General features: G+C 51.8%; 3 protein-coding genes across 12 annotated transcripts in view; 2 read left to right on the plus strand and 1 right to left on the minus strand.

The window, feature by feature from the left end:
* Positions 1-1,094: 1,094 nt before the first annotated feature.
* Rasgef1a (RasGEF domain family member 1A) overlaps positions 1,095-23,965 on the plus strand; it is an 83,061-nt gene continuing 60,190 nt past the window's right edge. The window contains exons 1-2 of the mRNA XM_063233575.1: positions 1,095-1,175; positions 7,675-7,727. The gene's annotated coding sequence lies outside the window, so the exon portion shown is untranslated. The remainder of the gene's footprint in view (positions 1,176-7,674; positions 7,728-23,965) is intronic.
* Positions 1,114-14,580, plus strand: Hnrnpf (heterogeneous nuclear ribonucleoprotein F). 3 transcript variants are annotated; one of them, XM_013148577.3, is made up of 4 exons: positions 1,114-1,175; positions 7,675-7,727; positions 11,010-11,283; positions 12,657-14,580. In XM_013148577.3, exon 4 carries the CDS (start codon positions 12,709-12,711, stop codon positions 13,951-13,953), a length of 1,245 nt encoding a protein of 414 aa, XP_013004031.1. In that variant the 5' UTR covers positions 1,114-1,175; positions 7,675-7,727; positions 11,010-11,283; positions 12,657-12,708; the 3' UTR covers positions 13,954-14,580. The 3 variants fall into 3 exon arrangements, with proteins under 3 accessions (XP_013004031.1, XP_005002089.1, XP_005002090.1); XM_005002032.4 differs by lacking the exon at positions 11,010-11,283; XM_005002033.4 differs by lacking the exons at positions 1,114-1,175; positions 11,010-11,283 and adding an exon at positions 7,343-7,486.
* On the minus strand, positions 20,157-23,225 carry Fxyd4 (FXYD domain containing ion transport regulator 4). Of its 8 annotated transcripts, none has more exons than XM_013148580.3 (8): positions 23,107-23,225; positions 21,675-21,842; positions 21,321-21,353; positions 21,223-21,246; positions 20,694-20,768; positions 20,579-20,615; positions 20,380-20,414; positions 20,157-20,298 (listed from the first exon to the last, which is right to left on the minus strand). In XM_013148580.3, exons 1-8 carry the CDS (start codon positions 23,111-23,113, stop codon positions 20,282-20,284), a joined length of 396 nt encoding a protein of 131 aa, XP_013004034.1. In that variant the 5' UTR covers positions 23,114-23,225; the 3' UTR covers positions 20,157-20,281. The 8 variants fall into 8 exon arrangements, with proteins under 8 accessions (XP_013004034.1, XP_063089653.1, XP_063089650.1 ...); XM_063233583.1 differs by having other exon boundaries at positions 23,099-23,213; XM_063233580.1 differs by having other exon boundaries at positions 21,675-21,834; positions 23,099-23,156.

Here is a 23,965-nt window from a genome sequence, read left to right on the forward strand (position 1 = left end):
TACTTAAGTGCGAAAGCACCCCTCGGCCTTTTTGAAATAGTTTAGTAATTGCCCAGACTGTGCTTGGATTTGCAATCCTCTGCTTCAGCTTCCCAGAGTGCTGGGACTATCACACTCTTATGTATGCACCACCATAGCCTATCTTACTTGACATTTTTTGTAACTAAGGAACATGTTAAAACTTGACCACGGTTCAAAGACACACACACACACGACTTGTTTTTGGCACTACCACTGCGCTGCCCAAGCCCCTTGAGGTAACAACCCTCAGACCCTAACACAAATCTGGCTGTGTGCCTTTAGCGCAGGCAAGAAGCCATTGGTCAGGTGCAGGGCGCAGGCCAGAAGGGACATCGGCCGGTCGCTCCGTCCCCGAGGGCTACACCGGAGCTAGGCTCGCTGCTTCAGCACCGCGCGACCTTAAGGGCACTTGACGGTGTCTCCCCAGCATCGGGGGTCGGGATGTCGTACTTCCGCAGCCGGCCCGTTCTCAGGCTGTGAGATCTCGGGCACCCCTCCCTCACTCCACACCCAGTTCCGGGTTCCGCAGGTCGCCAGCACGCTCCAGGGGTTCCTTCCCCCAAGCGGGTCGCGCCTGCGCCACCGCAACGCTCCCGCTTTCGCCCGCCTCCTTCCTCGGGCCCCCGCTGACCAATCCCCCGGACCGCTCTGAGAGCGTCACAATAGAGCCGTCATGGCTCCGCCCACTGACTTCCGCCGCCGAAGCTCCGCCCCACCGCCGTCCTTGCGTCCTTCCGGCTCCGTCGTGGAAGCAACGCTGCGCGGTGTCTTCGTGAGGAAGGTGGGGTTCAGGGGAAGCTAGTCGCGGTCGCGCTGGCACTGGCGGTGGGTCGGGAACCTGGGCTGCCGGGCTGCTGTTCCGAGTGCACAGAGTGTGGGGCCGAGCTGGGACTGGGCGCGCAGAGAGCAAGAGGGCTTCTTCCGGAAGCGCCTCGTGCGCTCGACGGGCGGGAGCCGAGGCCGGTGCCGCTGCGCGCTGACCCCGCCTGGCGGATGCTCCGCCCGCGCGCAGACGGGGTTTCCATGGTGACAGTAAACAAGCCCCAACGGCCTGTGCTGCAACTGCCAAGTCCCCCGCGTTCCACTCTCTAGGTGCTCCGAGGGACGACCGAGACCACAGTGTGAGACAGGAGCCCGGAGACTCAGAGCCCGAGGTGAGGCCGCCGGGGATTCGACGTCCGCATCCTGGGTGGAACCATGGGACTGGGGCTGGGAGGCGGGATCCAAATTCGGGATCTGCACTCGGGTTGGAGAGGTACTAAGTGCCTGTGGTGGAATCGAAGGCCTGACTTGGGCTCCGGAGGAGTCCGAGCTTGGGGTGCTCCAGGGGTGGAGAGGCATTAAGTCCTCGTGCTGAGGCCTTGGGGCTAGCGTTTGGGCTCAAGCGAGATCCGAGATCGAGTTACACACCCCGGGTGGATTGAAGACTCGGCTACATGTTTGGGGTCAGCAAAGTGTGAGCTGTGCTTGAGGTACCGCATTCCCCCTCATCCCCGGTCGTTTCACGGTTTTGGGTCAGCGGCCTGAGAGTTGGAGCCGGCACGGCGTGTTATTTTGCCGTTCGGGTGGCGGTGGGCCCCAAAGGCCGCGTGCAGCTGGCTCTAGGCCCCAGGGAAACGACGGCGGCGCCCACGTGGCTGGGCACCTGGATTGCACTAGGCTGAGTGCCCCGCCCCTGCGCCCGCCCGCCGAGCTCGGCGCCGGCGGCCCTTTTTTCTTCCTCGTGGCGCCGCGCGTGCCCGCGCCCGCCGGGTGAGAGTAGCTGCGCCGCGCGGAACTCCGGGCCTGACCTTTGCTTTGACTATACGTATTGCTTAGTGTATAAAGCGCGAGCTCACGGGTCCTCCCCTTTCCCAGGACCGGCTGCCTCCAGCGTCTGTTAGTAAACTCATCGCCATGGTACCATTTTATATAATCTTTACTACTTTCATCGTGTTGTTAAAATCGAGCTTTTTTTTTTTTTTTTTTTTTTTTTTAACTTTTTGGTAGTGAAAACGAAAATATCTCCGGTTCTGTGATTAGACAAAAGTACGCATCCTAGGGTCTGTCCTTGAAAAGGTTTTCAAAGTGCTAATTCTAGAAGAGATTTCATTTTAGAGTATGCAACAATTTCTACTTGTAATGAATACTAAGAGATTAGTTTCAAAGCAACTTTGTCTTCTGCTTTAGGAGCGTTTATGTTCTTGCATGAAATTCTGTAAGACATTTATTTTTACATTTTATGGTCTGTTTCTGATTTAATAACTTACATCTGTGAATCCAGAGCAGGGCCCCCTGCATGCCAGCAAAATCCTTTCCCACCAACCAGAATTTTCTAGCCCAATATCTTTTTTTGTAGTGTTACTTTTTAAACTGGCAGGTGATTTAGGTTTTTATTTGGGGTTATGTTACGAAGGTTTTCTTTTTTTTTTTTTAAACTAAACTCAAATGAAGATGTGATTTAAAAGGAAGTATCAGCCCAAAGGGCCGAGAGAGACCAACCCAAGCCCTGGGCATGTACCCAACTTAACCGTTCCTAACTGGCTATGCAAGAGGTGTGTGTCTCCCTTTCCTATGTGCTAACCCATGGTACAGATGAGAAAATGGAGGCTGGGAGAAATTGCTCAGGGACACAATTTGGTCTGGGACCTAGATTTCATGGAATCTGTCGGAACCTAATGCTGATCAAGTGTTCTTATGAAGGCCTGGGTGAGCAAGAGGAAGAACCAAATCAGCCCAGCTTGTTTTACAGCAAATCCCAGGCCATTTTATAAGATCTTTTTGACAGTGGAGTTACTGTGCTGGAACCTCAGGATTTGGAATATGCTAAGAGAATATGTTCTTGCCCTTGAGCTATACCCCAAATTCCTATGAGTATTTTGCTTATTTTGGAGTGATAGTGGGGACTGAACCCAAGGCCTCACACATACTAGGCAAGCTGTCACTAAGCCACACCCCATCTCTTTGTTTTTGAGATGGCCTCACTACATTGCCCAGGCTGGCCTTCTGCTTCAGCTCTCCTGAGGAATACAGGTGCATGTCTCCAAGCCTGTTTTCTAAACACTCTTAGTTTACATTAAAAAAAAAAAAGAAAGTTGAAGGGTACATAGTAATTAATATTTTTATTTTAACCCGGTGCTGGAGATGCAGACCAGGGCCTTGTGCACACTAGGCATGACTCTGCCACAGGCTGCACAGCACCAACTTGCTTAAATGTTGTTCTAACAGGATCCAAACAAGGCCCCACTTCATAATTGGTAGATAGAAGGTAGCTCTTACATTGCTTTAATCCAGAGCAAGTGCTAGCCAGTAGAAATATAATGCAAGTTATATATGGAATTTTACATTTCCAGATAGTTAAAATGATTGCAGTCTCCGAACTCTGGAGGGCTAAGGCAGAATTACAAGGAGATATTGTATAAAGATAAACTTTGAAAGGGCTGGGGACAACAGTGCAAAGGCCCTGCCGCAGAGGAACAGTAATCAGTCACTACTTTAAGTCTGGCTATACACATTGCGAAGAGGGTCTGGCAGTCTATGACATAACCATTCTTTTTTTCTTCCCCACTTTGTTTTGTGTTTTTCTGTTTTGCAGTACTTTGTGAGATTTCCCCCCCTCCCCAGGCCACTGTTCTGTCTTCATTATTTACAAATTCAAAACTGTGACTTCCAGAACCAGAAAGACTTTTATTCTGTAATAGAGTTTGTGAAAGAACTTGTGTGTTTTCCCTTTTAAAAAATTGATGGTTTGGTCTAGTGCTTTCTTATCCTGTCCAGTCCCATTCGCATGCACATCTCTGGGGTCCAGTCCTCACTCCTTCCCACAGCAATGTGCCGTGGACCAGACCTGACTATGCCAGCCTACTCTGCAGTCCTCAGGAACATCTTGCTGAAGGGATGTGGGCAGAGACTCCCTGGGGACCAGCACCAAAGCTAGGGAGGTCCTCAGGGAAGGTGGTACCCAGGGTGGTGATCTAGGGTCCTTTTGTGTCCACTCTGATTCCTTAAGCAGAGTCTGCACAAACTTCTTAGCAAACATAACTTAGCTGTGCTATTGAGATCTTTCTGCCTCAGCTTCCCAAGAGTGTCCTGCCAAACCTAGCAAGGTGTTGATTCTTAACTCATTTGTAAAATGCAACCCATGATAAATACAGCAACAATTGCTTGTTCTATGCTGGGTTTAAAAGGTTTTGCCTTTCAGATACTCTAATCTCAGCATTCTGGGAGGGAGGCCTAAGCAAGAGGAATTCAAGTTCAAACCCAGGCTGGCCTAACACACTAATCTTTCTGCCTAAGCCTTCTGAGTAGCTGGTTATAGGTACATCACCACACCTGATTTATGTTAACTGTAAAACAATCGTATTGTTTACCTAACGTATCATTGCTGTCATCTTTGCCTCTCAGTAATAGTTTGTTTTATTTATTTATTAAAAGAAGGTCTCGTTATGTAGATCAAGCTAGCCTTGCTCAGGCTGGCCTGGGACTCTAGGTGATCTGCCATGGCAGGGCTCCTGAATGCCAGGGCTACTGGTGTGCACCACCACGCTCAGCAGCTTATTTTTTGTTTTCAGTTTATTTTTAAATTTTCTTACAAGGGAATTATTACTACCCTAGATTTAACTATAGTAAGAAAGCTAAGTAAAGAGTCTGAAGCTGAAAGGTAACAGAAAATTGCTATCTTACTGCAACTACATCATGACATAACATCTTTGGTGAATAAAAATGCAGCAGGAGCCAGGTGTGCTGGTGCACAGCTGTAATCCTAGCACTCTGGAAGATGAGGCAGGAGGATTGCCCCAAGCTGGAGGCCAGTTTGGACTACATAGGGAGACCATGTCACCAAAAAAAAAAAAAAATCAGTCGGAAGTCAAACTGTTAATAGTTTCATAATCCATTTGCAGCTTCTTGGTCCTTAATAGCCCTTAAAGATAGTTCGTGTTTCAGACTTGGCCCAGATGAGAATTGTATTGAGTTTCTCACAGCTGATACTGTGAATTCCTGAGAAGTACAGTTGTATATGTTGGTGTATATTTTAGTTTGAGGTTGGTTCAGAGTTGCATCATATTGTCAGATGAGTCCAGGACAGTAAAAAATGTTTGAGACCCACTGAATGGACCTGATAGGAATGCTACTTTGGAGCTTTTTGGCTTTTGTGCATTTTGTTTTTGAGACAGGGTTTCTCTAGGTAGTGCTGTTTGACTTGGAACTTATAGTAATGATCTTTCTGCCTCAGCCTCCCCAAGTGTGGGGAATATAGGTAGGTACCACCATGCCTAGCCCATTTGGAGGTTTCTTTCTTTTTTGAGTCCATCGACTCCCATTTCCAACAGAATTGGAAGATGATCCATAACCACTAAGTTAGAGCTCTGTTTACAAACTATCACCCCAGAATTTTGCCTCCCTAGACTTATTAGGCACAAACCACAGAAGCTGCAGACCTGGTTCTGTTTTATGAATTTATAACACTTTTTTGGTCCCAGGGATCAACTCAACGATCTTGTGCTTGTCAGGCAGGCCCCTATACCACTGAGCTAAATCCCTGGCTGTTTTATGAATTTCTTGAGAGCTAAACAGATTGAAATGTCTGGCTGCAAAATAAAACAATACAGTTCAACTAAAACAAACTGGCAAAAGCTGCATCAAAAAATTAAAAATTTGAGAAAAAAAATGAGTTGCTTCTATTTTTAAACGTTAGCTATTTGAGAGAAGAGTTCCCTTTTTGTCTGCATGGAATTTTTTCAAGAGTTCCCACCCCACCACCCCCACACACTCCTACCCTGCTATGCTTCTAAATGTCATTTCCTTGCAACAACCCCAAGGCAAGATAGCCCCCCTTACCCATTTTTTGTTCACATTAATTGCCATACATTTATTAGTGCTTTTTGAAATTTTTAAATACTTTTCGAGACAAGGTATCATCAAGTAGGCAGGGCTTGAATTTGCCATCCTCCTGCCTCAGCCTCCCCACATATTGGGGTTTACTAGTGTATTGTACATCAAACCCAGCTTGGTAAATTTACTGAATATTTCAATCCCACCAGCATCTTCTAGATGTGTGTCTTTCCTTTCCCATCTCTTATCTCCATGCATCCCTTAGTAGTGTAGCTCCTAAACCATTCATTCTCTTAACATATAAATTTCAGTCACACACCCAGGATATAGCTCAACAGCGCATTGCCTGCCTGGCAAGCAGGGAGGTTCTGAGTTCAATTCCCAGTATGTACATACATGCATAACATAAATGGAAAACCCCTCCAACCACTCCAGAACTTGGAAGCAATCTCCTGGCTTAGAACAGGAAATGTCAGCCAGGCACTGTGCCAAACCCCTAGAAATTCCAGGTAGTATGTTGGTGTATATTAAAAGAAAATTTTAAGAAGCAAAGTTAACTGTTAAGCAGTGTAGGTCATTTTCATAGAGGGTAGTTCCTGAAAACATCAGTTTTGTGCCTACTTCTCCTTCAGAATAGTTTTGAGTGTGTTTTGTTTTTCTTAAGAGATGGCTGGACATTGAATCTTGAGAATCCTCTTACTCAGTAAGAATGAGCAAGGAAGTGGGGTTGGTTTTTTTTCTCCATTTTGGGGGGGTGGGGTACCGGTAATCGAACTCAGGACCTGGAGTTGGCCAGGCAGGCCCTGTGGCTGGTAGCAGTGTTAGTGTTTTCAAACAGAAGGAAGAGTAGTAACTTCCCTCTGCCTACCAGCCAGCCATGGAGTTTTCGCCCTCTATCTCTACCTATAACCTTGTGAATAATTTCTAAACGCATCCCAGCCTTCCTACTGTTTCACCTACAAATACTTCAGGGTGTCTTTGAACAGCGGCTTCCGTATTCTACACAGAATCACGTTGCCATTGTTTACAGCCAAATGCCATTGTGTAGTTCTTCACTTCTCGATTCTTACCGGTCTGTTTGAATCAGGAGCCAGGTACGTTCTGTGCATTGTGAATCCTCCGGGAATCGGAGTCTTGTGATTCGTAGTGTCACTTAGTTCTTTGCCTGGGTCTGTTCCGTGGACAGGCCGGCTCGCTTCTCGTCGTATCCCAACCGCAAACATCACCTTACCTTATACCTTTGCCCTGTAGTCCTGTCTAGTGGCAGCGCTCGCGGGGCCGCCGGGCCTGCGGAGCTCGCGCACCCGGGTACCTTGGACTTGGGGCGGGAGTCCCACCCCCACCCGGGCGCTGCGCCCGGCCGCACCTGCAGGCCTCGCTCCCATTGGCTGCGCCCCTGAGGGCGGCTCCGCCCGCCCCGCCCCGTGACCCGCGCGCGGACTCCGGCCTGCCCGCCCCTCCCCCCCGGAAGCCGCCCCGCCCGCCCCTTCCTGCGCGGCGTTCGCGCTCGGCTCGCTGTTCGGCTCCGTGGCGCGCAGGCCGCGCTCGCTCTTCTCGCCGCCGCTTCCCGCCAAAAGCTCTCGCGCCGGCCGCTCGTGCCCCGTCCTGGGAGTCGTTGCGGCTGCGCGGAGGCATTGCGCCGGTCGGGACCGCGGTGAGTTGGTCGGAGGGGCAGGGGAGGCACCCGGGCCGCGTCGGGCGGCCGGGCGGGCGGAAGTGCGGCGCGGGGCAAGATGGCCGGTGTCCCGGCCCCCGCCTTATGTAACAATCGCGGGAAGTTCGCGGCGCGCGGGCGCGCCTACCCCGGCCCCCGCCGACGCCTGTCTCTGTTCTCCTCCGCAGGACGACCGAGCCGAGTGCCCGCTGAGTGCCCCGCTGCCGCCCTCCACACCCAGGTGAGTCGCCCCGAGCCTAGTTGGAAAGGGATTCGGGACTGCGCAACTGAGAGTAGTAAGAGGGGACGGGCGGGAAGTGGAGAGGGCGCAAAAGTAGCCGGAGAGCCGAGTTTTAGGACAGCGCGCTCCTGCCTGGACCGGAAGCGGCTCCCTCCCGGGGGAGGCGCCGCAGGAGCCTGCGCGCGGTGCCCTTGTTCCGGGGTGGGGGGGCGTCTAAGTCGCTCTCACAGCACCGGCAGCCCGGCGTGGATGCCGCTGTTGGAACCGCGTGGGGCAGAGTCCGCCCCGAGGGCACTCCCCTCCCCGCGACCTGAAAATGCTTTGTAAACAGCGACAGTGTTAGGTGAGCTCTGGAACTGGAGTTTGGGGTGTGGGCGTGGGGTGCTCTTGTGGGAAGGAAAAAGGTGGTGGAGCAGAGATCTGGGGATTAGATTAGTGGGATTAGGTCTTCACACAGGCTGTCTCCGGGCAGAATTAGCTCGTGCTCCCCAGCCCTGCAGGTCGAGGGGGAGGGAGCTTGGGGCACGTGCATAGCTTAGGCAGCAAGGGACCCGAGGTGCCAGGTCTGTAGTGGCGCTGAGGAAGTGGAGCGACCCTCTAGCTGTGGACACGTGTACCTAGGAACAACCAGTTCTTACCAGAATAAGAGCAAGAAACAGGACAAAGAAATATTATAAGGTGCTTTGTTAGGAGGTTGCCCATCTGTAGGCTAATATGATTTAAGATACGCTGGGTAAGCAGTATGCCGAGTTGACAGTTTTTCCTGCTCCTGGGAATTGAACCCAGGGGCTCACATATGCTAGGGCAGTGTCCTACCATGGAGCTACATCTGTAATTCATTTTGTTTGTCTGTCTTTATATTTACTTTAGATAAGGGCCTTTCTGTACAATCCAGGTTGGCCTCGAGCTCACTGCAATCCCCCTACCTCAGGCTTTCAAATACTGGGATTACAGTCTGGTGCCAACATACTGAGTGTGGTTTTATTTTTTGAGACTGACATTTGTGGTGTAGTCCAGGCTTGATCCTCCTGGCTCAGCCTTCCAAGTAGCTGGAGTTACAGGCGTGGTCCTCCACACCTGGTTTAAGTTAATCTTTTATTTAGAGTATTTTCAAGTTAGTATTTTCAAGTTAGGGTTATTATGATACGGGCCTACCCTTAAAACCTTGCTGTTGAAGTCAAATAGTCATATTTAGCATAAATTTTGTGAAGAATAGGCTCATTCTAGAGTTTGATTGGATTTCAGTGTTTGGGGAAGTTGAAGATGAGTTTGTCCTAGAGTTCCTGGGTAGATGAAGGTAGGTTACTCCTGCTGCAATTGGAGAGCTGTATAGGTCCAGAGCCCAAGACCCTTCGGTAGCTGTATTCCCCAGTCAGGTTCAGGGAGCTGAGCTGAAAGCCTGTGTGTCCTAAGCCCAGAGATGACCTAGAGAGAGGGTTTCAGGAAGAAAATGACTGTATTCTGTTGGGAACAGTAAAGAATGAAGAGGCACCATGGATAGAAGTGACAGTTGAGGGAGACCCTCTAGAAGACTAAGCTGGGGACTGTAAATGGGGCAGGGAATGGACAGAGCTCAGTGCAAAGTGAAGATAAAGCAGGAGGTTCTCCAGGTTTGGGCCCAGAGCACAGCTTTAGGTAACCATCTGCAAAGAGAGGCAGCTCCCTGTTGACAAATGCCTGAACTTTGGGACTTTTCTTCTTCAGGTGGCCCAGCTTGGAAATGCAAGGTGGTGGGGATAAGCCTGCAAGGCTGGCCTGGCATGGTGACTTGAGCCTATAATCCCAGCCAGCACTCAAGGCTGAGGCAGGAGAATCACTTTAAGTTCATATCTAGCTGGGGGGGCTCCATAGTTCAAGGCCTGTCTAACTTAGTGAGATCTTACTAAAAAATAATCCAAAAATACAGCAGGGCTGTTGTGACTCCTACCCTCTGCCTTGGTTACCTGCAGTTCCCAGACTTTCCAGGCTGGGGGCAGCCTTACCTTAAGTACCTTTCTGGCTGTACTTGGCTGGTGTTCCCTGCTGTTGCTGGGTGAAGGGTGTTACTGGCCTCTAGTGGTCAGGGAGGATATTGCAGCCACACATTAACAGTGCACAGGAGGTCAGTACCCATAACAAAGAACTGCCCTGTCCAGAGTGTCAGCAGCATTGAACCTAAAAACTGGCCTTCAAGGCACACTTTGCCTGGTGTGTGCACCTGCCCTGACATTATGGTCGTGGAACAGCCAAATGTGAAACTTCCTGAGTTGTCATGGATTGTGTTGGAGAGTTTTTGTTGGCAATACTGCCAGTTGAACCCAAAACTTGCCCAATGAATTAAAGCCAGATCTATCTATCTATCTATCTTTCTTTCTTTCCGTGCCAGGGATTGAACTCATGACCTCGAGCTTATCAGACAAGCACTTGAGCAGCTGAACTAAATCCCTAGCCCTAGGGTCTTTAATTTTTGAAAATCTTGCTCAGGCCAGGCTGGAACTGAACTTGGTACTCCTCCTGCCTCAGCCTCCTAGTGTGTTAATATAACCAAATGCTCTTTCTTACATGAGGGGTGACATTGTACTTGGGGTCTAAGGTGGGGATGAGGACAAGACAGTAGGCACTGTGAGGAGGGTGCAGCTCCACAGTGGGTTTCCACAGTGCTACTTTCAGAAGTTGGTGTGACAACAGAGTTTAGGGGGCCCCTGGGGAAAAGGAGGGTGGCTGGGAGTAGAACACAGGGACAGTGGGTGATAGGTAGATAGATCATGCTCCAGGAGAGTGCTAGGCCGAGGATTGGAGGAAAACCTCATGGCACCTCCAGATTTTGTGAATGAGGGAAGTGGTTCATACACAGGACAGTCGTGGGTCTGGAGGAGTGCAAGGAACCCCCTATTTTGGGGTCCTAGACCCATCACCCCAAGACACAATAAAACATGCATGAATTTGTAACCTGGGCCAGGAGAGGAAGGGGTCTATGGTAGCTGCTTGGATGAGGCTTGGGATGTGGTACCCAGTGAGGACCTGCTCTGCCTCAATTTATGGGATGAGTGAGAAAACGGTGCTTGGTCCTGGCAGCGTTTTTTGAGTTATTGCTTATAGATCTGTTTCACTTGTGCCATTGTACTGGTACTGGGGGGGGTGTGGAGGCTTTTGAACTCCCCACTGTGACAGTTAATGGGAAGCATTCCGGCCATCTTGGTCTGCAGAAGGTACCAGTGAGTGAAGGCTGCATCATAAGGGGTTTGCCAATAGGTATCACACTCACTGCTGCTTCAGAGCTTGCCTTGCTGTTTTCTCTTGCAGTTGTCATCGGTTTATTTGGTGACACTGGAGGTTTAACTGTGGCCCTTAATCCTGAGCTACATCCCCAGTCCATTCGATTTTTTGAAACAAAGTCTGTAAGCTACTGAGACTGGGCTCGAACTTCAGTTCTTCCTGCCTCAGCCTCCCAGAGCATTGGAATCACAGTCCCATGTCATTCTGCCTGCTTGCCCTTGCTGTCATACGAGTTTAGTCTCAGGTGCTGTGTGCACTTAACCCTGTCAGCAGAGGTATCTCAGCCTCACTGGCTGTGAAGGTATGGTTCATTTCTTGTCTCAGGATACCTTTCACACTGTCAGCAAAATGCAGGCCTTGCCATGTCTTCGCCTGCCTATGGACACAGGAAGCCTAAGGTCCAGTGATTCCACACTTACGTGTAAAATGCGCCCAGCTAGGGCCTCACAGGTGGATGGTCTGCTCCCTGGGTATGGCTCAGGTGGCCTCACTAGTTCACCTGGGCCTGACCTCACAAGACTGGTCAGGGAAAGAAAAATTACTCAAACTCTGTTGCATATGAGAGCTTTGATTGTTTCACCCTAGTGAGTTTTTTTCCCCCTGTTTTTGGTATTGGGAACTGAACTTCTAGGTCCTTTGTCTGTCTTTCCTTTTTGTCTTTTTTTGAGATAGGCTCTCTATATGCAGTTCAGGCTGGCCTTGAGCTCACTTTTTTGTAGCCTAGGCTGGTCTCAGACTCCCAACAATCATCCTGCCTCAGCTTCCTGAGTGTTGGAATTATAGGCATGAGCCACCATGCCCTGCTTGTCTCTTGTTTCTTGAGAACACAGTCAAATAGTCCCAGTTAGGTGGAACTTGTGAACCTTCGTTCAGCCCATCCAGATGTTGGAATTATAGCAAGACTGAGGATTCTTCTTTTTTTTTAAACTGAGTTACTTGGATGTCTTGTTATTTATAGATATTAGTCTTTTGCCAAATACTTAGATTGCAAAAATGTTCTCATTCTGTAGATTATCCCTTCAGTTTTTCTTTGGTACCGGTACCAAGGATTGAACTCATGCTTTGCCCCTAAGCTAAATCCCTGGATTTTTTTTTTTTTTTTTTTTTTTTTTTTAAAGAGATACGATTTCACTGTTGCACAGCCTGGTCCTGAAAGTTCTGGCTTGGCTCAGGTGATCCTTCTGCCTCAGTTTCCAAAGTAGGTGGGGCTGTGGGTGTGTGCCAGCAGGTTCAGCTCTGAAAAGTTCTTTCTAAATGTAGTACTCAAACTCAATTCTCTTTTTCTTCTCTTTGAAAACCTGTAGTAATTGGCCACTAGAAGGTAACATACTTTTAACTGAAACTTCCAGATCACCGCTTTGCTCTTCAAATTTTATTCTCCCTTCTCTGTGCTGCTTTTTTAAAAATCTGGCATTGACTCTTGGCTCTGAAATGCATTTGTTTTCTTTAAGGTTTTTTTTTTGGAGACACTGCTGTGTTGTCCTGGCTAACCTCTGACCCAGATCTAGGGATCTTCCTGGATCAGCCTGGCAAGTGCTATAGGACTCTAGGCGCAGGTCCTGGCTATTTCTCACTGCTTCATCTAGTTCTGTTGCTTCTTTCTTTACTGTTCTTTGCATATTCTTGTGCCAGTTAAAAGTAAAATCATGTAAAGTAGTTTCTGCTTTCTTACAGCCACACAGCTGCGCCCGAGCTTGTCTAGCGACCGCCCAGGCACGTGCTCACGATGCTGGGCCCTGAGGGAGGTGAAGGCTATGTGGTCAAGCTCCGTGGGCTGCCCTGGTCCTGCTCAATTGAGGACGTGCAGAACTTTCTCTCCGACTGCACGATTCGCGATGGGGTTGCAGGTGTCCATTTCATTTACACTAGAGAAGGCAGGCAGAGTGGTGAGGCTTTTGTTGAACTTGAGTCCGAAGATGATGTCAAAATGGCCCTGAAAAAAGACAGGGAAAGCATGGGGCATCGGTACATCGAGGTCTTCAAGTCCCACAGAACCGAGATGGATTGGGTGTTGAAGCACAGCGGCCCCAACAGTGCCGACACCGCCAACGATGGCTTTGTGCGGCTCCGGGGACTCCCGTTTGGGTGCACAAAGGAAGAGATCGTGCAGTTCTTCTCAGGGTTGGAGATCGTGCCAAACGGGATCACACTGCCTGTGGATCCCGAGGGCAAGATCACAGGCGAGGCCTTTGTGCAGTTCGCCTCGCAGGAGCTGGCTGAGAAGGCGCTGGGCAAGCACAAGGAGAGGATCGGGCACAGATACATCGAGGTGTTCAAGAGCAGCCAGGAGGAGGTGAGGTCATACTCGGACCCACCTCTGAAGTTCATGTCCGTGCAGCGGCCGGGGCCCTATGACCGGCCAGGCACCGCACGGAGGTACATTGGCATCGTGAAGCAGGCAGGCTTGGAGAGGATGCGCTCTGGGGCCTATAGCGCAGGCTACGGGGGTTACGAGGAGTACAGCGGCCTCAGCGATGGCTACGGCTTCACCACCGACCTGTTTGGGAGAGACCTCAGCTACTGTCTCTCCGGCATGTATGACCACAGATACGGAGACGGCGAGTTCACAGTGCAGAGCACCACCGGCCACTGCGTCCACATGAGGGGCCTGCCCTACAAAGCCACTGAGAACGACATCTACAACTTCTTCTCACCACTCAACCCCGTGAGAGTGCACATCGAGATCGGGCCCGACGGCAGAGTGACAGGCGAGGCTGATGTGGAGTTCGCCACCCACGAGGAAGCTGTAGCAGCCATGTCTAAGGACAGGGCCAACATGCAGCACCGCTACATAGAACTCTTCCTCAATTCTACCACGGGGGCCAGCAACGGGGCTTACAGTAGCCAGGTGATGCAGGGCATGGGGGTGTCGGCCGCCCAGGCCACCTACAGCGGCCTAGAGAGTCAGTCTGTGAGTGGCTGCTACGGGGCTGGATACAGCGGTCAGAACAGCATGGGGGGGTATGACTAGTTTCTAGGGAGGTTGGAGTCCTCAATCAAATTGTCACAGGCAGCCGACATGCAGTGAGGAGCAGTTTATGACTAGAGGAAGCTGTGGGACCCATTTTGCACCATGAGTTTGTGAAATCTGGATTAAAAAATTACCTCTTCAGTGTTTTCTCATGCAAAATTTCCTTCTAGCATGTGATATTGAGTAAACTAAACTATTTTCTTCTTCCGCTTTTCTCGATTAACATTTGGTAGTATATTGGAGTGGTGTTTCCTGAGTTAAGTAGCTTAAGTATGTTAAAGAAACGTGGATCCTTGGCGCCGACCCGTGAACACCTTGGGGAGATGTACTTTTTTGGACAACTCAAAGGTGCTAGATCCCTAATTCAAAGAGGAACATTTCTCATGTTTGTTCATTCTAGTTTATATTTTCATTTAAATAAATCTTTTAGGTTAAGATTAAGCTTTTTAAAAAGTTAGTTTTGAGAATTGAGACACAATACTAATACTGTAGGAATTGGTGAGGCCTTGACTTAAAGCTTTCTTTGTAATGTGATTTCCTTTTGGGTGTATTTTGCTAAGTGAAACTTGTTAAGAAAATTTTTGTTAACTAAATTTTTTTCTTAAAATAAAGACTTTTTCACAATGACTGGCACAGATTATCTGCTTAGCAAATAGGTAGCAAAAAAATGACCGGGTGGCTGGCAAGAACTCACTTTAATCCTAATGTATTTCAGTGTGGATTTGAAAATAACAAAACATCAAATCTCAATCTCTCTACTAGCGTTGAGGCTACAATAAAAATCTAATAAAATGTTCAACATGCATGGTGGACATGGTGACTGAAACACCCTGTGCGGTGGAGGGAACATACCTCCAGGGTGATGTGGGGGGGGCTTGATGCAGTGTCCCATCTGTCTCTGCCCTGCTGGAGTCTGAGTTTGGAGTCTTCTGCACGTGCTGAAGGCCATGGACCTCTGGGACTTAATTTCTAGTCTGCCTTGAGGTGTACTGGCTGCAGTGTTTTGTTGTGCTTCCTGTGGGAGGTGCATTCCTGAATTGCTGGGGACAAATTATTACAGGATTTGCATACACCTGAGCTTGAAAGCTTATTTCTAGATTACTGTGACAAGCTGCTGTCCACCCAGCAGAGCAGCCCCAGGCAGCTGTGTGTGGCTTGTTAACTTACCTGGTGGCACAACATGATAAAACATTCTATGCAAAAATGCTTTGTTAGGTGTTTCTCCCAGCTTTACATTTTTTTGTTGTTGTTGAGACAATATTATCACTGAATAGTCTAGACTGGCCTTAAACTGGTGTGTTGGCATCCTCAGGAGAGAGTATTGCTAGGCTTGCAGATGTGTGCCCCTCAATCGTTCTCTGTCCTCAGCTTCATCTTCACTCCCATTTGATAGTGTGTGATTGAGGTATCCTGACCTTCCTGACCTCACCGCAGAAATCTGCCTGGTACCCTTGTTCCTACCTTTACAGAGAAGCACCTTGGTTACAAGGGTTTTAAGTCTGATAACTGCATTTGGGCTCCCCAACTGTCTGGCCTGCAATCCTCCCTCCATTGTATGTCTCCTGGTGACCTGATGGACATGCCAAGGCATGGGGCTTAGATAAGGTGCTGGTGGGGAGCGGGAGGAGGGAGATGGAAAACCTGGGGGCTGGAGAAGGCTCTGCTGGGGTTGAGCTGCTATTGACCTGGGCTGCAGACTTCACTGGACAGTGATGTCAGGAGTCCACCTTCAGCCTTTAGGGTACACCAGGACATCTGGGGTGAACTCTGGGTGCCTCAGCTCATGCAGAGTAGTGTACAGGGCAGGTTGGCAGAGCCATAGGGCCGAAGTGCCCTATCTGGCCTCCCCTGTTGTGGCCCGAAGGCAAAGGGCGATTTTCCACACATGGACCTGTTGGTGGGTGGCAGGTTCCAGGTGCGCAAAGCGCTGTCCCTAAAGACTCGCTCACTCATCTCAGGCTGTGGTGCAGGTGAGACTGTTTCAGACAAGGAGTCCTGCTGGGTCAGCATCTTGTGCTGAGCGGGAGTTCATCTAAGTGAGGTTCACTAACAAAAACAGGTCAGGATAGCAGCTTTGATCCATCTTGCCACCTTTTGAGCCAGGGTCTCACTGTGTAGTTTAGGCTAGTCTTTTGGGTTTTTTGCTACAGGGAATTGGACTCAGGACCATGTCATTGCCAGGCAAGGGCTGTCCCCCTGAGCTGTATCCCTGGCCCGGTTCAGGCTGCTCTTGAACTTCCTTTGCAACCCAGGCTGACCACACCAAGCAGTCATGCCTGGCTTTAAAATTTAAGAAAAATGGCTCTCAAGCCAACTTGAACTACATGGCGTAATCTTGTTTCAAAAAACAAGAACTGAGGTGGGCACGTAGTAGCTCTGTGGTGGTAATGGCGGCTCATGCCTTGCCCTGAAAAAGTGAAACTACAAGTTTCCTCTTGGCCGTCCCCTTAAAAGTTACCCAACCCTGTTATGGAAAACTAGCTGGGCGTGGGTTGGAGGGTACGGCACCACAAAGCACAAGCCACACCTCAGCTTTAGTTAGGTGGACAGGTCGATTCTTGGCCTCTTCCTGTTAACCCACTGGCTCCACTCACACTGGGGACACATGACATGCCAGGGAGGATGGGTGCTCTGGAAGGACCAGAGAGAAGAGTTGCTTAGAAGGGAAAGTGCTTTACTAGATTCCATGTGGCAAGCTGTGGAAGCCTTTGGGTGCAGGAGGCCCCAACCAGCCTGGGTCTGGCAAAGGCTGAGTGTTGTGACCTGTGTGACTGAGGGCTCCTAAGGCAAGGAGGGTCAGAGCTGGGAGCAGGATCAGGACATCAGCCTGGTCTGTTGCCTTGGCCTGGAACCGAGAGCCTCATGAAGCAGGTACCAGCTGGAGCCACATCCCCAGTCTCCAGGGCCTCCGTCTTGTTTTCTGTCAGGACAGGAGCAGGGCCAAACTGGGAGAGTTACACTACATAGGCAAGCCTCGGGCTGCCATGTACCGGTGCAGCCACAGTGGCCCCCTGGACTCATTACACTGGCACCCCAGGAAAGCAGGGAGACATGCATGGGTGGGTCACAGGGCAGTGCACCGTGCTGGTTCCCTCAGGAAATGCTGAGGGGACCCCAGGTGGTGCACCACCTCCAAGACAGCAATAAAGGGCAAAGTGTATAACTTCTGCTACAAGGGCTGCGCATGGGGTCAGAAGGCAGGCATTCTGTCTTGAGGACTGAACTAGTCATCCAAGTGCATCCTCTTCAGTCAGCATCAAGGAGCAGAGTCTGAAGCTTTCTGTGTCCTCTGGGATGATGCTAATGCTCCTGCTTTGTTACAGTGGTGTCATGAGAATGTGACCACCTGGGACACCTCGCATTGGGGCCTGGCTCCCTGGATACCCCATGTGCTAGAGGGAGGCCGAATCCAGGGCTCCGTGGTCTTGGCAAGGTATTCGGGGTACACTCGCTGTTAGGGTCTGTGTGCTACATGTGGCCAGCCTGCCTGGTGGCGTGTGGCCTGGCTGCTTGTGCTGCCGCTGCAGGGAGCTGAGTGGCTCCAGAGACAACAGATTCCCGACAGCCTGTGCTCCTGGCTGTCGCTGTGGCCCGCTGCAGCTGGGCCAGACCCTGGGTTCCACCTCTAGCACCACAAGAATATCTCAGTGCTGCGACTCAGTATGTAGCAGGACCTTTGCATTCCGGTGCTGGGAGTGAGCCTGGGGCTTCACATGTGCCAGGGATGTGTACTGCACCGCAGGGCTCCTGAAGTTTTCCAGGTTGGCTTTGAACTTCCAGTTCTCCCTCAGCCTCCTGGGTTGCTGGGATTACATGTGTTACCATCACATGGCCAGATAGGATTTAGCATTCGGAGTTTGTCTTATGCTTTGCTTATGCCTCCTAATTGCCAGAAAGCTGCATGGGCTCTGCCCATTACTGTGCCACCTGCTATACAACACTCAAGCCCCAGTAGAGGTTCCCTGTCCCTGATTCCACATGGTATCTGGCCAAACCAAGCATCTGAATCGAGGCCTTTTTTTCTTTTTTAAACGTATCAGGATTGAACCCAGGACCTTGGCACTGAGCTACATCCCCAGCCCTTTTCCTTTATTTCCAGGCACAAGGGACCCATGCGGTGAACTGTGTGATGGTGGCCATGCATCTCCACACCTGCATAATGCTGCGTAGGACTAAACACGCACACACAAGTACCACGAGACTGGGCATGTCTCTGTCACGTGGGTGGCGGTGTGGCTGTCAGCATCTGGGGTGCGGCAGCCTTGCAGGGAGTAGAGGCGGGAAGTGGGATGGGGACATCTAGATGCAAGCCTCTCAGAATAAAGCAGCGCTTTTAAATTGCAAGTGGAACAGGCACAAAGATAGATGTGTTTAGTCGAAGTGCAGAATTGGATTGATGCTGTCCTGAAGGCGGCAAGCATTCCTCCACTGAGCTCCTTGCACTCCAGGGCTGGGTGTTTCTGTGTGAGAACTGCTGTCCAATAAAATGACGACAGCAGCAGTGTGGATCCAAGTCAGGAGAGAGCAAGCAGCCTTTCCAGTTGTTGGCTGTGGGGCACACCTGAGTCCTGGAGGGCGGGTGGGGGCTTGGTGGCCGGAAGGTCCTGCCTGCTGCCCTCGATGGTGTGGCAGTGCTCTTGGAAACTGCCTTGCTGTGTGAATGAGAGGCCTCTCTAGTCTAATAAGCATGAATAATCAGTGAAGCAAAACAGTGGCACATACCTGTAACCCCAGTACACAGGAGTGTAGCAAGTTGCTGGCCAGCAGCTTAGTGAGCCCCTGCCCCAAATATATAACAGACTGTAAATGTGTTGACAGAACAATGACAGATGTCCAGGTGGTGGCACACACGTTTAACCTCAGCACAGTAGGAGGCTGAGGCAGGAGGATGGCAAATTGGAGCCCAGCCTGGATAATTTAGTGATTCAGTGAGATGTCTCAAAAAATAAAAGGCTGGGGATGTAGCTCAGTACAAAGGCCCTAGGGGCTCAAAACTCAGTACTGCAAATACTAAAAATTAAAAAGCCAGAAAGGGCACATCAAGCACAGCCCTAGGCCCACTCTGGGACCATTTATCAGGAATGGAGCCCAGGTTCCAGAAGTGCCAGAGGTGGCCAGTCCCTTGTGCTGGCCCAAGAGAAGCCCGGGGTGTCTCAGTCTTTGGAGCACAGGCACTATTCCAAACCATAGATTTTTAGGGCACCGAGCCAGCACTGGGAAGTGTTTGGGTGGGTCCTCAGTACTAGGTGCTCAGTTGGTGAAAATTAACCCCTGTACCCTGCTTGGGTTTATACCCGTCCCCTCACTTTGCCAGGGGATGCCTAGTGGGGGCAGATTGTCACCTAGCTATGTCCCCCAGCCCATGTGGTGTCCCACCCAAGGACTGCCTGCCTGGGATGGGATGTCAGCACTTGGGCTCTTGGTGACACAGACAAGCATTGCAGCAGAGCTGACAACCTCGGGCGTGTTCAAGGGAGGTATGGCCATAGACTCCAGTGGGTAGGGATGCTGTGCTATGGGCTAACAGTGGCTGTGTGAGCACAGCCACTGTCGCCTTGTCAGGGGGCTCGCCACTGCCTCAAGGCCCTGTCCCCTCCACCCCTTACTAATGCCATTCTGTCCCCAGGACCTCAAGCATGGTCCAGGGGATCGACACTCTGCTTCTCTCCCTTGGAGACCCTTGAGGGTGGCAGACAGGATGGTGTGTTGGGGTCCCCACCATACCCTTTGCTACCCAGTTCTGGCACCTGTGCTCAGCAGCCACTGTAGGATGTGATAGGAAGAGGGTGGCCAGTGAGGACTTGGGGGAACAACAGATGGTTTGGAGGTCTAAGCTGCCACCTGCAGGGCACCTGGCTATGGCTCTTCCTGAGGTCTCAAACTGCAGGGTTGGGGATTCCCTGTGCTGTGCAGCTGGAGGAGGGCACAAAGGAACTGCCACCCCAGGTCACAGTTGGGAGCCTGTGTGGGGCCGAAGGGCTCCTTCATGCTCTCAAGGGGGCGCCCACTGGGCATCATTTGGGGTCACAGGCTCTCTGGGTCTTCAGGGCAAGGCCTGAAAACTGGGGCTTGCTGTGGTGGAACCCAGCCATGGGCCAGTCGGGGGTGAGGCTTCATGGTGGGGGTTGACATGGGGCGATGGGGGGCAGCCAAGTGTACCCTGACTTAAGCAGCAGACCACAGAGCCCACAAGACCACAAGCACAGAGGTGGGACTATTTAATAGACAGATGAGCACAGAGGGGGGACTATTTAATAGACAGATGAGCTCTGGGAGGGAGCTGGCATCGAGGCAGTGGGCAGTGAGTGCCCCCCTGTGGGTCCTTAGCTCAGCAGCCACTGGCACCTGCAGAGAATGGGGCGGGGCCTTAGAAACACAAACAACCTGGGGGCACAGACCCCACCCACCCACTGGAATCCAGCTCACCTGCGTTGAGGAGTGAGGTGCCCTTGGGTGGAGGGCTGCAGGAAGAATGGAACAGTTAGCAGCAGCCAGCCCTGGGACCCTCTGTCCCCTCCCCAGGTGCAGAGCTCTCCCTCACTGAGCCCTTGGGCAGGGGGTGTGAGCGGCAAACCCAGGTTGGCTTCCCAGTCTACTGCCCCACCTCCCAACCCGCGCCCCTCACCTGGGCTCCTTGCTCTGCTTGCACTTGCACTTGCCACCTGTGAGGGGAGGCACTGGCTCAGACCAGAGCCCTCCTCACCTCCCCCCCCCGCCCCTCCCTCACCTGCCCCACTCACTCAGGGCCCAGGCGAACCCCGCGATGCACAGGAGCCCCGCGAAGATCGTACCACCCAGCTGCAGGCTCTCCCAGTCTAGGCAGGTGGACCAGGTGGAGAGGGGGGGACAGAGAGAGCCTCACTCATCCCAAGAGAGAGTTGGGGGCTGGGCTGGGGGGCAAGGGGCCCCCTGTGAGCCCTGGCTCCATCCCCAGCATGGAAAGTGGGGTGAGTGCAGGCGTGTGGTGCACAGCAGAGCTGGGGCCAGGGCTCACACAGTAGGGGAGGCGCCTGTCCAGCTGCCCCCTGACACTCGGGCAGCTGATGCTGTGTAGAAATGGTACGGAGACAGGTGGCAAGGAGGGGCGCACAGAGCAAGGAGGAAGTGCTGCTGAAAGGTGGCCTGAGCTGGGACCCCTGGCCCAGTCTGGACGAAGCCGTGAGGACCAGGGAGATGGTTCCCCCCTCACTCCTCTACCTCCATCCCTCGGCTGCACTGGAGCACAGCCTTAATCCCCAGCCACCACATCCCAGGGGTAGCAGCTCTTACCATAGTAGAAGGGACTGTCCCTCTCTGAGGAAGGAAAAAGAGAAAGTAAAGGCCAAACCCTCGATGGGATGGGGCCCAGGAAGGGGGGTGCTCCTCACCAAACAGGTCACCGGCTTCCGTGACGGGCAGGCCTGGGCAGAAAGAGCAGAGGACAGCAGGTAGTGGTGGCAAGGTGCCACCACTGCAGGGTTTGGAGGCCACCCTGGCCTGCCGCAGCCCTTCTTGGTGCTTTCCCAGCCTGCACCCCCAACCCCAGGCTTCTGTGGCTCTGGCTTTGTACAGAATGGATGCCTTGCTGGTGTGTCAGTAGCTTCCTGTGGTACCTGGCAACCTCACTGCTCCCCAGGACACCGGCTAAGTGACCCAGGCCTGTGAAAATATTTCTGCAGTGCCCACATTCCGCCCTCAAAGTCCTTCCCTGCATGCCAGCCCCAGAGAGGTGCCAGACTCACCTGCCAGTGCCAGGAGGAAGGCCTGGGTTGCTGCTTCCATGGCTTCCTGTGAGCAGGGCTGTGGGCAGGACTGGTGGAGACGTGGGACTGAGTGGTGGGTCACCTTCTGGCTTGGCCACAGAGGCTGCCTCTTCTTCGGTCTGGAGAGGCTGGCCTCTGCCTGGCACCCTGCGGGGTAGCTTACTGAAGGCAGCGGGACTTGGACAGTGAAGTTGAAATCTACAGTAATCCCACTCCCTGAAAACTTGCTCATGATCTGTGGATCATAGGTGTGTCACAGGAGGAGCCCAATGGAATTCAGGGAGGGGTAGCCAGAATGGTCAAGGTCAGCGCTGCGGTCTGAGCCAGTTGAGGTCTGAGCCCTGGACATTCACAAAGGCCTGGGGCTGGGGTGGCAGCCTGAGCCCAGAAGCCAGGGCTGTTGCAGAGGCGTGTGAGCTGGGGCCCAGGGTGGGCAGGGGGTGCTGGGCTGAGTTCCCAGCCCTGCTTTAGGCCCCCAGATGGCACCACGCACGCCCCTGCCTCGCTGTGGGCGTGATTCCACCCACAGCCCCTCTAGTTGTCCCTAGTGACCTAGGCCTGTGCACATCGGAGTCAGTCTGGCTGGTGTTACTTGGGGTCTGCCCTGCAGCCACCATTGCTGTCATTGGGTAGGATCACGGAACTCAGCCATCAGCCCAGGTCCCTTAAACTCTCTGGGCTCAGTGACCTTAGAAGTTATGTGAACTATTTATTGAGCCTAAAAAAAGCCTACCACTGAAAACCAATTACAGGGTATAAATATATATATTATATCGCGGGTGTGGTGGCACACACCTGCAAGCCTAGCATTTACGAGGCAGAGGCAGGAGGGTTGATGTGAGTTCAAGGGCAGTCTGAACTACATAGCAAGACCCTGTCTCAAAAAACCAAAAAAATAAACACATAGCATACTGGCAAACACTTATCCCTCACTTGGGAAGCTGAGGCAAGAGTACAAGGCCAGCCTGAACTATATAGTTGGACTTTTCACAAAAAAAAAAAAAATAGCAACAAAAAATTTTGTAAATGCATAAACAAGCCAGGGATATAGCTCAGCGGCATAAGTGCTTGCCTGGCAAGTGCAAGGTCCTGAGATTGATCCCTGATACAAAAAATTAAAATAAATGCATAAACAAATGGTCATTTGCCAGACAAGGGATGGTGGACACTTGGTTTCTGAATGAGGCTGGAGCAGATCAGGCCCAAGGCTGCCCCCACCCAGCCTCTGGCTCTTGAGGGGTCCTCCCCAGACCACCTCCTCCAGCCTAGGCTGGCTGCTGCAGTCTCAGACCTCAGAAGCCCAGCAGCAGCCCACTCACTACCCAGAGTCCTCCGGCACCTGCCCCCCACCCTCAGGCACCAGAGCCACCCCCTCCTGTGGTATCCCACTGTCCCTCGGGTACCTGCACACCTGGCATTCACCTGGGCACGGTGGGAGCAGGTCTGGGGTGCACGCAGCCCTTGCTCTTTAAAACCCACAGCCCCACCCAGAGATGCCAAGGGAACTGGTCAGACTCCTGCCCTTCCCCCACCCGCCACACCTGGCTGGGGCTGAGGATGAGGGAGGGGGCAGGCGCTTCCTCTTCCTGAGGAATGGAGAGCAAGGGGTATTGGGCTGCTCTGAGGTCAGCATGGGTTCTGGGCTTCTGTGGGTCACCTAGGGCACAGGGCAGATGGCACTTGGGGACTAGCCTGAGGCCTCTGTCCTTCTGTTGTATGCTGAAAGGACACTTGGCAGGCAAGGAGCAGGGTCTCTGGCCATGGAGATGGGCTGGTCCTCTTAGGCAGAAGAAAGAGTCATGGGCAGAGAGCTTTGCAGTGGCTGCTAGATGGGGAGGGGTCCCTGGACCCTGCATCACTGAGGTCCCCTGCCGCACTGAGTCACCAGAGGGAGCTCAGGCAGGGATGGGGTTATGGGGAGTCTTTCCTGGCAATGTCCTTGATCTCTGCCCAACGTGCGGATGGGGAAGCAGGGACCCCTTAACTTCAGACAGCTCTGGGACCTCTCTGGCTAAGTTGGAAATGTCCACTAGACTTTTTCCCCTCAAGTATTGGAGACTGAACCCAGGGTCTTTGAACTGATCTACATCCTCTTTTTAGTTTTATTTTGAAACAGAGTCTCATTAATTTGCTTAGGCTGGGCTCAAGCATGGGCTCCTCCTGCCTCAGTTCTGGGGTTACAGATCTGCACCACCATGCCTGGCTATCCCAGGCGTATTTTTAAATGAAGGAGTATAGGCCCTGCAGTACTATGGGGCAATCTTTTTTTT

This window comes from Cavia porcellus, unplaced genomic scaffold (genome assembly GCF_034190915.1).
Source record: "Cavia porcellus strain 051 isolate PalLab524CR breed Dunkin Hartley unplaced genomic scaffold, mCavPor4.1 scaffold_23, whole genome shotgun sequence".
Lineage (NCBI taxonomy): Eukaryota > Metazoa > Chordata > Mammalia > Rodentia > Caviidae > Cavia > Cavia porcellus.

Coding starts and splice junctions, on each gene's coding strand:
- Fxyd4 (XM_003466105.4), bottom strand. CDS start 21,927: ATGAGCAAGTTTTCAGGGAGTGGGATTACTGTAGATTTCAACTTCACT. Junction 21,354..21,674: donor CTTCCTCCTGGCACTGGCAG/GTGAGTCTGGCA, acceptor CTTTCTGCCCAG/GCCTGCCCGTCACGGAAGCC. Junction 21,247..21,320: donor GGAAGCCGGTGACCTGTTTG/GTGAGGAGCACC, acceptor TTCCTTCCTCAG/AGAGGGACAGTCCCTTCTAC.
- Hnrnpf (XM_013148577.3), top strand. CDS start 12,709: ATGCTGGGCCCTGAGGGAGGTGAAGGCTATGTGGTCAAGCTCCGTGGG.